The sequence below is a fragment of the Eschscholzia californica genome, unplaced genomic scaffold (assembly GCF_041429995.1).
Source record: "Eschscholzia californica isolate CP2 unplaced genomic scaffold, dmEscCali1.0.p SCAF_5, whole genome shotgun sequence".
Classification (NCBI taxonomy): Eukaryota; Viridiplantae; Streptophyta; class Magnoliopsida; order Ranunculales; family Papaveraceae; genus Eschscholzia; species Eschscholzia californica.
In genome coordinates, this window is record NW_028238472.1 from 49,585,804 (window position 1) to 49,602,037 (window position 16,234).

At 34.8% G+C, this 16,234-nt stretch overlaps 2 protein-coding genes across 2 annotated transcripts; one reads left to right on the forward strand and one right to left on the reverse strand.

Annotated features, from left to right (window-relative positions):
- Positions 1 to 1,660: 1,660 nt before the first annotated feature.
- LOC147540137 (vesicle-associated protein 1-3-like) lies at positions 1,661 to 7,120 on the forward strand. The gene is made up of 8 exons (XM_086643293.1): positions 1,661 to 2,093; positions 2,303 to 2,373; positions 2,495 to 2,576; positions 2,680 to 2,795; positions 2,890 to 3,057; positions 4,207 to 4,248; positions 5,821 to 5,898; positions 6,728 to 7,120. The coding sequence occupies exons 1-8, from the start codon at positions 2,042 to 2,044 to the stop codon at positions 6,839 to 6,841; spliced, it is 723 nt and encodes a 240-aa protein (XP_086499419.1). The 5' UTR covers positions 1,661 to 2,041; the 3' UTR covers positions 6,842 to 7,120.
- Positions 7,121 to 9,164: 2,044 nt separating this feature from the next.
- Positions 9,165 to 14,079, reverse strand: NRT1.1 (nitrate transporter 1.1). The gene is made up of 5 exons (XM_086643295.1): positions 13,489 to 14,079; positions 12,672 to 12,849; positions 12,516 to 12,555; positions 11,138 to 11,709; positions 9,165 to 10,192 (listed from the first exon to the last, which is right to left on the reverse strand). The coding sequence occupies exons 1-5, from the start codon at positions 13,601 to 13,603 to the stop codon at positions 9,319 to 9,321; spliced, it is 1,779 nt and encodes a 592-aa protein (XP_086499421.1). The 5' UTR covers positions 13,604 to 14,079; the 3' UTR covers positions 9,165 to 9,318.
- Positions 14,080 to 16,234: the final 2,155 nt, after the last annotated feature.

Below are 16,234 nucleotides of genomic sequence, written 5' to 3' on the forward strand. Positions count from 1 at the left end.
GATACGAGATAATTCCAAAGGGAAACCCTAAATCCCCTAACTACGAAATAGTAGTTTGAATCCAACACGATGGATCTCAACCGCCTCATCATCACCGTTTGTCAAAAGTCGGTCAAAAGCAGCCTATAAAAAGGCATCAAACTACCTCGAATAAGGTACGTACATAACGAACCTATTTGTTTTTTTGGGTTAATTCCGTTTTGGCTCCCAATTTTGGCCAACTCACCGTTTTAGCTCCCATAAGTGTCTTACCTTTCGATTTGGCCCCTAGGGGCCAAAAATATTAAACTTTTTCCGAAACTACCATTGGGAGCCAAAATGCAATTATTTCCACGAAAACTTAAAACCATAGAAGCCACTTCATCTCTATCTCTCCTCAATCACCTCTTTCCTCGACTTCATCTTTCTCGTCACCTCATCATCTTCTCTGGCGATGGTCGTCGACCGACAATTTTTCTGACCGCCTTCAAACTTTAAAAACTTTTTTCTCTCTTCTTCTTCTTCCCCTCCTTTCTTTGTCTTCTTTCTCTACTTTTTCTTTTCTTTTCTCTCAATCTTTCTCTAAGATCCTCTACGCCAGCAGAAATCCCGACGAAGGGGGACAACGTCTGCCGAAGGGTTTCTAGATAAGAAACCTTTCGTCCATGAGGGTTTCCAGTCTAGAAACCCTTTGTGAAGACGAGGGTTTCTAGATGGGAAACCCTCTTCAGATCGAAAACTCTTCACTTACAAAGATAATGTCTGATCTGGAACTCCTCCTCTTCTCGAAGGGTTTCCAGATTGGAATAGTGAATGAAGGGGTTGCAGGCTGGAAACCCCCATAGATGAAGGGTTTTTTATCTGGAAACCTTTCGGCCGACGTTGCTCCCCTTCGCCGAGATTTTCAGCGACGAAGGGGAACTTAAAGAGAGAGATTGAGAAAAACGATAAGTGGGAGAAAAAAGAAGAGGACGAGAAGAGAGAAAGAAGAGGAAAAGGAGAGAATTTTTTCTAAAGTTTGAATGTGGCCGAAAAAATGGCTGACCGGCGACCTTCACCGGAGAAGATGATAAGGTGGCGAGAGAGATGAAGTCGAGGAAAGAGGTGATGAAACGCATGAGAGATGGAGAAGTGAAATGATTATTTGTTTTTATTTTTCTTAGAAATGGGGTCCAAGCCGGTGAGTTGGTCACAAATTAAGGGTCAAAGTGGAATTAACCCTTGTTTTTTCTTACTTTTTTTAGTTTGTTTGTTAGGAATCTGAACCTGATATGATCTTAAAACTCCAAAAGGTCAAAGGTATAAATAATAAGTTTGTCGGACTTTAGGCCTCTTTAATATGTAGTTGGGTTTAGACCTCTTTCGTTCATAGTTTAGGCAGTTATCGTGCTTATCACATCTTGATTATATATATTAGTGTCATGTAATGACTAGTAGATAATAGTCCATGTTACTGAAAAAAAAAGTCAAATTAATTTTTTCCCTCACATAAGTCTTCTTAGCGACCATAGGGCCACCAATATTTTGTTACTTTTATTTTTTTGAGAATTCAACTACGATCTACGTTAATCTGCCTAATTTAAACCAAGAATGAAAGAGTCCTAAAGTCCAACAACAAAGAGGCCTAAAACTCGACAAATCATTACATTATTTATAACCTAAATTACATGTGATAAATCTTGATGGCAAACTGCTTCTACCGAGACTCGATCTCACGGCCTCATGAATTAAAGAGGGGTGTCTAACCAGTGCACCAAAGGATGAGCCACCAATATTGATATTGACGGTGCATTTAAGTTTTTCACCCACATTTTCTTACCGTACTTATTTACCCTCCAAAATTTAACCCTCATTATCGCCTCGTAAACCAAAAAATCAAGGTTATATTCGTCATTGACAAATCAGCGAAATAACAAAGATCTTCTTCGTCCGTGTTATTCTTGAAGAGAAAGAGAGGGCAAAGGTTCTGATATAATACTAAATCCCTAATTATCTTCTCTTCTCCTTCAATTCCTATCAAAATTCTCACAAAAATTGTTCTTGATCGGATCATGATTTAAAAATGAGTAGCGGAAATCTTCTCAACGTTCAACCAACTGAGCTCAAATTTCTGTGTAACCTTCTTTTCTCTCTCTCTCTCTCTCTCTCTCTCTCTCTCTCTCTCTCTCTCTCTCTCTCTCTCTCTCTCTCTATTTCGATCTGTCTCTTGAATTTCCCCCTTTTGATCGGTTATTTGTTCATCTTAGAGGGTTTTTCTTCATGTTCTGTGTTGAGATTTGTTTGCCCTAATTTTGTATGTATATTTATTCATCAATTTTTGTAGTTGAATTGAAGAAACAAAGTTCATGTTCTTTGCAATTAACGAACAAGACAGAAGAATATGTAGCTTTTAAGGTCTCTCTCTCTCTCTCTCTCTCTTTCTCTATATATATCATTCAATATTAATTTGATTAATTTTTGTCTGTTTGCCTTTTGTTTTAGTAATTGATTTGATTCGTTTTGGTTAAATTTGAAGGTTAAAACAACAAATCCAAAGAAGTACTGTGTTCGTCCTAATACAGGAATTGTTTTGCCTGGTACAACATGTGACGTTACAGGTTAACAAAAATCCATTCTTTATCAATTTCTCTTCTTCAAGATCATTTGATTGTATAGATCAAAAATTGAATTTGGGATTTTCTTTTTTTGACATTTGATTAGTTACTATGCAAGCCCAAAAGGAAGCTCCTCCTGATCTTCAATGCAAAGATAAATTCCTTCTTCAGAGTGTTGTTGCACCTAATGGGGTGACCTCGAAAGACATTACTCCCGAAATGGTAGAATTGGGTTATTAATTTTACTGTTTTGTTTGATTCATTATTGTTTATTGTTTTAAATTACTGAAGTTATGGTTGAAATGGACTTTTGTAGTTTAATAAAGATGGTGGGAAGGTTGTCGAAGAATTCAAATTCAGGGTGGTTTATATTCCTGCTAATCCGCCTTCACCTGTACCGGAAGGGTCTGAAGAAGGAACTTCTCCAAGGGCATCTGGTTCTGGATTGGATAATGGGAACCAAGCGACCTCATTGTTTGATGCTGTAAGTAACTTCTCTTTAATTCGCTCATTGAAGATGATTTATAGTTTGCTTTAAAGAATTATTGCTAGATTATGTTGTTATGCATGTAAGCTGCAGTTCGAACTACATTTCACTGTCCATTTCTTTTCCAACTATAATTACTTAACGTATTTATACATAATATAGATGTACACGTATGTATACATATTAAATGGACCCCTCTCACGCCCACCTGCGTCTTCATATCAAATAGATTCAAATGCTTTTAGTGTCAATCTTTTATAGCTTGAGTCATAAAATTGTGACGTGGGGTGAAAACAAAAATAGAAAAGAAGGTTACCCTTAACATTTAAAGAGCATAGCATTTAGTAAATAAATATATGTTATATATATATATATATATATATATATATGCATATAACCTACCGCCCGCAAATCACTCTTGCCATCTTCTTCTTCCTCAATATTCTCTTGTGTCGAGGAAAGTTTCTATATCTTTTCTTCAACTCAAAATACATCAATGATGAAATATTAGTGAGGGTAAGAACGATGAAAATGCACAAGAAACCTCCACGTTTTCTGAAACATGCATACTTGTCAGGAGAGGTGTTATGATACAACACCAATATATCAAAACTGTTATTGTTATCAGACATTTCACTCTTTTGTATCCTATAATTATAAGAAAACTCACCATTCTCTTTTGTATTTGCACGTTTAATATGTTAACACATATGGGTATTTAGGTTAGATATCTCAATGAACATCTCGATCAACATCTTGTTTAAAATTATTAAAACTTTTTATATATGTCACGTGTTTAGCATGGGCTGCAAAGAGAATCAAAATGTGTCCTGTGAAGCTGGATACTGTTGGAAATAACATATGAAAACTTAGAAGGAAAACTTACCAAACTAAAGTACTCAGAGAAGGAATAGGAAAAAACGTCCAAAGGAGAATATTATTCATTAGATGAATTTCAATTGTACCTTATTATATAGATACGTTATGTATGGTCAAGATCAAGTAGCACTGCTCACACGGAAGTTGGCTACTCATATTGCCATTGGCATGCAAACTTTTTAACCAATTTTTTAGAGACCGGTAGAAGCTGTTTCAAGTGGGATTTGACTTAATTTCTTTTCGACTTGGCTATGTTTGTAATTTCAGGTGTCAAGGTCTCTAGAGGAACCAAGAGAGAAGTCTTCAGAGGTAAATATAAAAAAATGATACCAGTTCTCTTTTTAACATGGGCTCATTTATAAAATTGAATATGGTATTTTTTGGTAGAAGAGTTCACTTGTAAATCAACCCAATCTTTGTCATCGGTGATTTGGTATCAGCCACCGCTGCGGTATTGGGTGCGCAACAGTCTTAGGAGTTAGGAGCAGAAAAAGTTTCATTTCATTGACAATTTTATTGAAACATTTGACTGACTTGAGTGCTAATTTGTAGTAGGTTAGAATCAAGTCAATGGTCCACATTGTACAGTTTAGATAAGTATTGAATCGGGTAATCTTCGTCAGGAGCTCTTTGAGTAGCCTCTCCTTAGAGCGACTCCAACGTTGGGGGGGCTGGGGCTCCCAATTCAAATTTTGGGAGCCCCAGCCCCAGCCCCAGCCCTCCAACCCGGGAGCCCCGGGGCTGGGCTCCCGGTGGGGCTGGGAGCCCCAAGCTCCCGGGCTCCCAAATGGGAGCCCCAAGCTCCCGGGCTCCCAAATGGGAGCCCGGGCTGGGGGGCTCCCAGCCCCAAATATAGCCGTTGGGGGTCTCCCAACGGCTATTTTGGGGTGGATCTCCTAAAAAGGGGATCCACCCCACCTTATTTTATTTTTTTTTAATTTTTTTAATTTTTTTTTTAAACTAATTTTTTTTTTAATATTCTTATTATTTTAAATACTACTTTTTTAAGTATTTTTCTCTAATTTTTATTTTTGTGTTTTTTTTTGTGTTTATCTTTTTGAAATTATCTCTCTCGAATAATATCACATTTTAATTCATAGTCGAAATCTAATAATTTATAGTCGAAATTTAAAATCAAAATTTCGCACACATACTTCGCACACGTATAATATATTGATTTGGGAGCCCCGGTTAGGAGCCCAACGTTGGAGTTGCTCTAAGCCCCGGGGCTCTCAAAATTCAGGGGCTCCCAAAATTGGGAGCCCGAGCCCCACGTTGGAGTTGCTCTTAAGTGCATGTCTTCTAGCAAGGCTGGAGTTGTAATTGCTTTCATAATACGGGAGTCTCTCGAAATGACCTTTTTATAAATCTTAAGGTTTCCAGGGCTTATGGTTGTCATGAGTTCTAGAAATGTAGGTCCCGTCAGATCCACTGACAAAAAACTTGGTTGCATAAACAGTCGTGCGTTATACGTACATAACAATATACATTTGTATCACATCTGTGTTTGTTTGTTAAGTGTCAGTATAAATTATACAGGATTCTGACGAGAACTCAAAGAGTCAGGACGTTTATCAAATTCTTCGCTCTTTTTATTTGATAACTACTAGAAACATATGAAAATAACCTACTTTAATATGCCTGTGGATCACAATGCGCAATTTCTGAAACCACAAAACACTAATTGGAATGGGTAGAAAGTCTAGAAACATCAAAAAATATCTAGGCTATACGAACAGTTGGAGATAAGCTGCCTTCTATTAGAAAAAAACGACTTGTTTGACATGTAACAAACTCATGGTATATGTGATGTTTCAGATAATTTGTATCTTAGGTTTAGATTTGTGGTTGTACGTTTTATGATTAAATTTGATTCTGCAGGCATGGTCTATGGTCTCTAAATTGACCGAGGAGAAAAATTCTGCCATTCAACAAAATCAGAAACTTCGTCAAGAATTGGTATGTTCGGACATCCTTTTAGTGAGCATATTCGTTCAAGTCTTTGTCTTTTATGTGAGTTTGATGGATTTCAATACCCAAGGTGGCATATTTCATATTTATTGGAATTTCTGTACCCGGGATCTCTCAAGTGATTATTTTTCACCTCCCTAATTCAGCCCTTGATCTGCTTCCAGCAGTACTAAGCTAAAATGTAATATGCACCTCAAGTCATGTATAGGTGGAATTTTTCTAGTGAGTTTATGTGATCTTTTACGGGTGATAGTTTTTATGTTGGCCTTCTTTAGTCTTGATTTAGGTTTTCAAATACAAAATAGAGAGAAGGTAAAACAAACAAAAAAACTAGAAAATTATGTACATCTTGTACCAGAGATCAAACCATTTTAAGTCAAATTGTTGTAAATTACTCTTACAGATGGGAATAGCTCTTGTTACATAGATCTGTCCCTTAACAATCTTCATCTTTAGTATACTCTCATGGGATACATCAATCCCGACCTAAATTAGTTTCTACTTAGATTAGTTCTTTCAAGAAAGCTACTCTGAAAGGAAGACATTGTATGGTCATTTAAGATAAGGTTAATATTTTCTCTCTGAGGGAACTTCTTATGTTGCGAACAACATCAATGATCAGGCTTTGTTCCTGAAAATATGCCTGCAGCTTGAAATCGAACAGACAGACCTACTCGAGTCTTAAAGCATGAGACTAATCAAATTTTCATTTCTGTCCATGTTCATTACTACTCTTGCTTTTGCTTTTGCTGAATTGCGATTCGATTTTAGTATTTACAAGAAAGTGATATTCTAATTGAGTTTTATGTTCAAACAGGAACTATTGAGAAAAGAGACGAGCAAAAACCGACCTGGTGGAGTTTCGTTCCTGTTTGTTGTGGTGGTTGGTTTGCTAGGACTGTTGCTTGGGTTCCTTGTGAAGAAAACATAATAATAAGAAAAGCCAATATGACAGCGTTCAAAGGTTATCGACATTTGCTTTTAGATTTCATTTTGATATTATCAAAATGACAACAACTTGATCAGTTTGTGGAAGCTATTTGTTTCTTTTTTGTTTTAAATGGAAGTCTTGGTTATGTACTATTGTTGCTTTTAGGGTTTTAATCCATGAGAGTGGACGGCAGTGGATGGGTATTTTTTTTCGTTTGTGGTTAAGCATTAGGTTATGGGATAATTCTTTATTAGTTCATCTCAGATTCATTTTCCTTCATCATTTAATTTCTATTTCTTGTTTGAATTAGTTATTTTAACAATTTTATAGGTCTTACTTCTATGCTTTCCCATCGGATACTTTCACAAATGAAAATTAAAGTAGAAAAACAACGATAGCAATCACACACGAACACAAGAGATTTAAATAATTCAGTTTATTTGACGATGAACAATAAAGGCGTGATTTCCACAATTTAAGAGAAATTATTGAGATATGATTTCCACAATTTAAGAGAGAGAGGGGTCAGGGGACATAAGAACTAGCATCCATATCAGATGGACCCCTTGAACTTGAATAAAAGAAGCTGCTACCAATCAAACAATGATTTATTGATAAATGACAAACTCCAACTTGATTATGAATGAACACTATATTCATATAGATGTATTTGAATTGAACGCCAAAGGCCCCGACCATTGGAAAATTCATCGTACGGAATTGTCAACAACAACAAATTGGACCTCAACATTTTTAATCCACTTTTCCTAATATGAAGTCTTAAATGCCAAATTAATCGTCAATCGGTATGTTTTCTACCTAAACTAGATGAAAATGGTTGACGATTTGATTTATATTGATTTGAGTGTCTATATCGTCAATCAAATCAATATAGTAGTAGTTACCTGCTGAAAATTTCATATTAGGTTAACTTGTAACTATTGCCTACGATTTCTGAAAGAAAGAAAAAACGTCAAGCAATGATTATCGGTAAGAGAGGACCGCTTTGCTCTATTTGTAGCTTAATAGTGGTCTATTCCTATAAAATTCAAGACATCTTGTGTTCGAGTTATCGAGTTAGGTACGGAGTGGAAAAACAAACTCAATCATAATGAATCGACACCCAAAGACACTGACCTTCCATCTGTAACTCATGATAAGGCACTCGCGACATGGAACTAAGTCTGTCTGGTTTCCTACATGTATCACTTGCATTTATGCTTTCCGTACACGAGCATCCTCACTTAGTCTAATACCATTTATTGTCACCAAGTTCTAGGCGACATGTTTGTCGATATCGTTCACGATTAGCCACCACTTCATTCATGGCCCGAGAATATGGAGTGTATAAGCAAAAAATTTTGTAATGGCCAGAGAAAGACGATGGTGGTGGGGAGGAGATGAGGAAGAAATAGTAGTGGGGGACAGGTTTTGGGGAACCAAAAAGAACGTTGAAGGTCGCTGGTAATGCCAGTTCGCCGACACCTTTACCGGAGTGAAGTAAATACGGTAGTGGAGGGTTTGGAAAACCATGGCTAAAACTTTTCATGAAACATTTTGTATATAGAAAATTTTATTTTATTGTTTCTCTAAAGAGAACGAAAAAAGAAACTAATACCCAGCCGGAATAATGGATAGTGAACTAATGATATTATTGAGAGAACTCGTGTCCAGTGATGTTGTTTGTTCCATCAACATCTAGGAGGCCATGAAAACCATAATTGTGGACCTGTGGTGTGTTATTATAGTCATTTACCATTCGCTGTAATTTATAAGTATAACTGAAGTACAAGTAATTTCTATGAGAGTATGCCAACTCAGATATGGAGTATACCAACTCAGCTATGGAGTACGGCAGAGAGTCCCCCGATCATTTTTGTTCGTAGTTAGTTTCTAGGGATTTCAAAGTTAGTTTCCTAGTGTTGGTGATTATTCTATCCTTTGATCGATGTATTTGTGTAATATACTATTATAAAATCATGATTTATGATGCAGTCTTGTAGAGAACAATTATTGAGAATAACTCATAAAACAAATTACCCATGTAAGAGGAGTCCCTTAATAATGTTACTCCAAGAGTCAAAGTTATTGAATACTATATATTTTAACATTTAGTTGCCATAGTGGTTAATAGTATTGACATAAATTTCAAAATCTTGGAGGTCCCATATTCGATTTTCAGAAGATGTGGAGTCCATGGTTCATTGAACAATACTGGGCTTTAGGTTGTAGTTTAGTTGGGTTTTAGACCCGGTTTTGTAATATCAACGTCTTGTAATGACTTTCGTAGTCAATTTTCAAAAAAAAATAATATCACACCAGATTTCAATTAGCTTAGCTTTGCATTATTCTTCATCCAATTTGTACACATATAAAACTTACAAATATTGATCGATTGATCAAGCAAACATACAAAAAAAAAAAAACAGAATCAAGTAAAACCAAAAAACAAAAATTCACTTGCTTCTTCTTTTTTATTAATGACCACATGATTCATCTACTTCTTCTAGTTCAATCCCTTCATCAGCCAACCTTTTCTCCTTGTAAACATACCATTTTGATGCAAATATAAAAGCTCCAAAGTTAAACACACTTAGAACTGCCAATAACCAATAGAAGTCATAAAGCTTTCCTTGATTTAGGTTATCCGATAGCCATGGATTTCTATCTCCTGTCATTTGATGTACTATAGAAACCAACAATGAACTCATGAAGAAACCGAGTGCAAGCGTACTCAAGAACATACCCGTGCTCATCGTTTTCATCCCTTTAGGGCATTCCTTTAGGAAGAAATCGAGTTGGCCGCTGTAAGTAAGAGCCTCGCCCGCTCCAACTAAGAGGAATTGAGGTACTAACCAAAAGACAGTTGATGGGATAACAGCATTCGGGTCGTTAAGTAACCCATTTGACCTTGCGAGTTTAAGGCGTCTTATTTCGGTTAGGGCAGCTGCAACCATAGCTATAATGGCAAGGACTAGCCCTACACCGATACGTTGTAATGGGGTGAGACCATGTGGTTTGTTAAAAAACTTTCGGCAAATAGGAACCACTAAACGATCATATATGGGAACGGTCACGAGAATACTGAATACAAAAAAGACGGTTAACGATGCTGCTGGAATTTCAAACGAGCCTATGTGTTTGTTTAGTGTTGTTGCTTGTGAGACAGAAAATGTTGTCATTTGTGCGTAAACAGTCCAAAACAAGATCGTCGTTGCCCAAATTGGTAACATTCGGATTACCATTTTAACTTCTTCAACATCGGTTAGAGTTGATAACCACCATTTGTTGTCGATATTTTTGTTTCCTTCTATGTCATTGTTATCTTTGATTGCCGCTCTATCTAGGAACCTATAAACAAGAAAACAAACACGTCTATTAGCACCGTATTGAAAAAAGTCTAAATATAGTAACCTTTGCCGTTCGGGTAGAATTTGTATTTTTCAAACAAATTAGACCAAAAACAACCGTCAAAAGATTTTCACATATAATATACAACTGAAAGTGATAATTATTTTACGTATTCCTTTGAAATATCTAAGACAAACTCAAAGTATATTGTTTGAACTCGAGCTCATTAAATCTAAACTTGACCCAGTATTATATATATATATATATACTGAGCTGTTTTATTATAATAGATATATCAATTAAGTCAACCTTTAACGTGTAATAGGGTCAAGGGAGCGTCTATACGTGTCTCGTTTTTTTTACCCAGACCCGACTTTGCACTTAGTGCTGCCATGGACTAAACGAGTCTGAGGACACTCAGACTGGACCTATGAATACTTTTCTAGGATGGGAAGGAAGTTAAGAAGTAGGTGAAATTGAAAGAATGAGACAAGAAGGAGGAGCTCATCAAGTAATCAGCAGATGCTCAGGCTGAGCAACTCTGTGATATCTCTCTTTCCCCTACCCAATACAATTATTAAAAAATTGTCTTCTTCTTTGAATTTGTAGTTTTATTTAATGATGCCAAACTTCTCTCTATGAAGATGCAATGAATTCAACAAAAAACTGAAATAAATTATTCATTTATTGCAGTTTGCCATAGTTTGTCCTTTGACTATATTTCTTCCCCAAAAAAATTAATTTTATTTGTTTTTTTCATCTTTTATTTGTACTAATTTTTAGACATGGTTAAATGTTCCCCAAACCTAGACATGTACTCAGATCTCCATGTCAGAGTTCCTATTGCTATGCTCTCAAAATTTGGAAATGTAAAAAAAAAAATACTATCTTTTTCTTATTTGTTAATTTAATAATTTCAAATATAATAAAAAGTTAGAAACTGACCGGAATTGTTTGCTGCGGGGTAGTTTTTGTTTTGTTCTTTTCTTTTCTGCATTTCCAGTTTCAGTATCATCGATATCATAAAGTAGTGAAGAATCATAAGGTAAATCCATGTGACGTTTTCTCCAAGAAGCAACGAAAACGGTTGCAATTTGTGTTAACGGGCTACCGACGAGATTTTTGAACCGATATTTTCTTGTTCCCGATAAGAAAACAATTAAACCAAAAACTATAGCTGTGGCACAAATTCCATATCCCCATTGCCTACCAACATTGTCTTGAATATAAACAAGTACTGTCACAGCCCCTAGTGCTCCCAAACTTATGAAGAAGAAGAACCAATTAAAGAAATTTCTCATATGAGATTTCTCTTTTTTGTCCGATTCATCGAATTGGTCAGAACCAAAACCAGAAACGCTCGATTTAAGACCGCCAGTACCAAGAGCAGTTAAATATAATCCCATATACAGAACCGTCATTTGTAAACTACTCGCCGGGACACATGATGTGTTATTGGTGCATTTTGGTGGTCTCAAGCTTGGAACAATAGTAGATATTGTTAAGATTGTAACACCCTGGATTTGCAAAGAAAAGAAAAAGTGTATTTAGAAAATTAAAGTCCAAAAGCCGGCTCATTTTAGCACAAGACTATTGTTTACTCTAACTTGCACAAGTCTAATATAATTGTAAGCTATAATCTTCTTAAGGATTAGATTAATAAATTATTACATATATATATACGACATTGATGACTACATCAAATAAGAAGATATGTTGTCAGGATTCAAAATTTTATTCTACCTAAATAATATTTGTTTGTTATATTGACCTTAATTTTATACACGTCTAACCTACACCAGTTGATGGATTTTCTAGAGTCATGTCGTATAGATGGTAAAAACTCTTTTTAAGCAAAACCTTTTCGAAACAATTTATAACTTTCGAATGAAATACTTACGAAAAGAAAAGACGGCCTTTAAGTAATTTAGTTGAGATGTCACAAAAATGATGCAACACGGTCACAACAAACCATGATTCAATTTCATATATATGTATTGTTTCTTTAGGTACGTGATAAACATCGAATGGTTCTCCTGATAAATGAACCGCCTAAGTAGATGCATTTTTATTCATATATTTATTCTTCAGTATAGATTCGACCGAGTTTCAAGACCATCTAGTAGTGGGGTGAACTTTTTCTTATTACTTCCTTTTTATGAATTATCTCAGACACAACGAAATAAAAGTATGATTTTCAAAATTTTATATTATTACATATTATTAGTCAGGACGAAGCTGGAGGTGGTCCTATATTACACCGCTTCGTATTTAAGGGTTCACATGGTATGTCTAGTAGAAAATCGGGTTCATTTTGGCTTACCATCGCTTGGACAGTGGCAAAAATGGCAATGGTGAGATATCTGTAAAAAGGAGAAAAATATTGAACTTTTTATTAAAATTCTTGATCTATCAAATATGAGGAAAAAAAGGATCGATAAAATCGAAAGAAATTTAATGAAGTATAATTAATTATTACCTGCCAAGATAAGTATCAGCGACCAAACCACCAAATAAACAAAGCATGAAGGATGTCCCTAAAAAGTTTGTAACGGTGTTAGCTGAGCTTGCATTTCCTAAATGCATAACTCCCGTTAAATATGTGACTAAATTCACAGCAATCCCTAACGTCGTTAGTCTCTCGTTTAATTCCACACCTGCATCAAATTTATATTGTTAGTCCATGTTTATATCCATTATATCAATTCACCCCCTACTCAGTTTAAAACTTAATTCCATCTATTCTTTTTTTTTTAATCAATTAGTACTATTTCGGTCGTTTGGGTATGTAAATAATCATGCGAAAACTAGTAAGATGATACGTCATCAAATGAAATAATTATATATTATATACTACTATATGCGAAAAAACAAAAACTCGATCAAGTTAATTTCTTTCTATTTTTGATAAAAAAAATGTACATTTTGAGAAAACGATAATTTAATTAACCTCTACCCCCACATGAAAGAGTTTTAGCATTGGATAGATAACTAGAGACGGTAGGACGAAACATATAGGTTACAAGACCAAAACCTTCGTAAAAACTAGATTTTGAATCTTACTGTATAAAAAGATACCAACAAAACAATATTCAAATTTTATTGTATCAGAAAATGAAAATGGTCGAGATTCAAATTTTACTAAATCAGAAAATAAAAAAGGTCGAGATTCAAATCTTACAGTATCTAAAACGAACACCGAAACCACATATTTTTTTTTTCAAGAATGGACTTGATACTTGAGAGAAACAAATAAAAAAAATTGTAGTAGTAGCTAGGTAGTATTAATGACAGACCTAAAATCATGGCGGCAGGTATCCATCCACCAGTGGTGGCTCTCTCAGCTGGACGACCTTTGTAGTCCCAAGCATCTGAGAGAGTTTTTGATGATTCTGTTTCAGAAACAGCCATTCTTTTACTTTTTTTTAAAAGAGAAGTTGTGAAGAAATTGAGGAAGTGTTATTAGTACAAGAAGTTAGAGAGAGAAAGAAACTAGAGAGAGAAAGAGAGATAGATGGAAGAGACTTGAAGTTCAGTGTCTTGAAACAAAGCCATAAGTTTGTTCCATTTATAGCTCTAGGATTGGGAGGTTTTAAGAGTAACAGGTGTCCATTGAAAATTATATTAGTATTAAAATTGCTAACCCTAATTTATTTCTAAAAAAGGGTTAGTTAACTAGCTAGATGATTCATTTCTCTATAACCTTCTTGATTAAACTAGATTAATCAAGTAAAACTGGATTATACACCTCGCGGTAATAGCCGTTAGATCAGTATTCACATATTTAATTAACCCTAGATTGGAAGTTCATGTGCACGTACGCCTCACACGTATAATGGTGGGATTAAGGGAATTAAATCTGGATCTCGAAAATACATTTCTTAATTGCATATATCCAGATCAATTTCAGCTCATACTAACATTAGATGTCACAGTTGTGACTTGTGAGAAATAATTGATTCATTTTTAAACATATAAATCTTATCATGAGTTTGATTGGTCTTTCTTTGATGCAAGAAAAGTTTTATCCAAAGTTTTTGTTTCGTATGTGTATGATAAACATCCAGAGTCCGGAAAAAGCATTACGAATGCACCGAGTGGAGTTAAATTGTGAAAATACATGAACAATTTGATTGTATCTACAAACTGCTTTTTTAATCATTAAACTGTGACGTAAAACTTATTTATGTTCTCTTCTAAAATACCAAAAGTATAGTTCAGTCAAATCTGTAAGGCTCTTATTATTGGGGCCCAAATAACATTAGGACAAACAAATATCTGTTTTGGATTTAGACCGATCATATATACGTTGTGTACTTGTGTGTGTATATATATATATATATGAGTAGTTGAACATTCAAACCCTTCTCTACATTCAAATAATGTTAGAACAAGAAAGATTAGACAGACTCTGGACAAAAATGTTATGGAGCTTCTCGCAGTTCCCTTCTTATTAGATCATAATTATCGGAATCACGAATCACTGCAGTTCACATGAGATTTCTGCTTAAAGGTTCGTCTGTTTTTCTTTTTCCCTAACTAATAATTCTCAAAGAAAGAGGGAAAAATAATACTACTTGGCTAAGGTGCTACTAGTGTGAGGAAAAAGGAAAATTAACAACCCTATTTTAATGTATTATTGAGGAGAGAGAGAGAGAGAAAAAACAATCAAAAGTCCAAAATCCCAAGGCCCCAATGAGTAATATTAGGTAGTAGTTATTTCATTGGTGGCAGATAATGCTAGAGGGGATCTCTGAGATTCATCCTCCTTCACAAGATACTATAGTAGCTTTCTTGGCTTTTACATTTTTTTTGTCTTTTGAGGTATGCATTTAATAATCTTCCCAACTACACAACCCTGTAAACTTATATACCTTTCAGGGTACAAATTAAATGCAATTACTTGGAAGACTAGATTAACCTTGAACATGTAAACAAGAAATAGTTCTTTATCACAAAGAAATAAAAGAAGAAATCTAAATAGACAAAAGGTATCAATCTTTTTTTTTTTAATATAATCATGGATCATAGCAAATTTCCTTACTACTCCTATAATCAATCACTATCTCTCTATGCATTTTATCTTTTTGGAAAGACAAATTCATTTCAGTCTTATTAGATATTTTGTTAACCAAAATTTCGACTTATCTTCTCAGCCAACCAATTTTTATGGGATTTTGCCAATGCTAGGTTTCTTCTACTTAATATCCACATATACCTTGGTTTAATGATCAACTATGGAATTTTTCTTTGTTAAGGACGTATGACAACCTCCCAAAAAAATTCTTTGTAAGAAAACAAGTACTAATGTTGTGATACGTGAGACGAAAGATCATCTTAAAATGTTTTCTACACGTTTTCCATTCAACTACAATACCTTTTTTGGACGTTCTTTATGAAACAAATTTAGTAAATTTAGCATTGCGAATATTCTTAAGTGGTATCTTTGACAGTGATTATACTCAACCCTCTACCTCCAAATAATGAAAAAAAAATTGATTGAGTATGTCGTGACCAACTCAACTCCTTATTGTTGTAACTAAAATCAGCATAAACCTCTATGTTAAGGGTTTTCTGAATTTGATTCAAGAGTTGATTACGTTTCCGTAACATAAAACTACCCTCTTTGAGGGACTGGTTTATAAGTTGGGGGGTAAATTGTAAAATATCAAAATTCCTAAATAAAGCCAAATTATATATTCCCTCATTCCCCGGAACTATAGCTTTCTCCACTTTTCGATATTTGAAGGAACTCATCGTAAAAGTGCAACTAAAATAAAATAATAAAATCAAAAAGATAAAACCAAAATTAGACAAATAAATAAAGTAAGTGGGGACCAAAGAGTAAATCTCCTTTTTTTAATGTCCTTATTTTGTATGGTCCTGGTTTGTGTGCCGTGAATCTGAAAATTTGAATCAACTTGTCAAATTGGACAGGTAACTCCAAATCCCAACCACAACTCATGTCACGAGGATCTCAATTTCATAAAGTGATAGATGGAGAAGATTCTATTGTCATATAAGAATCTCTTTTATGTACAC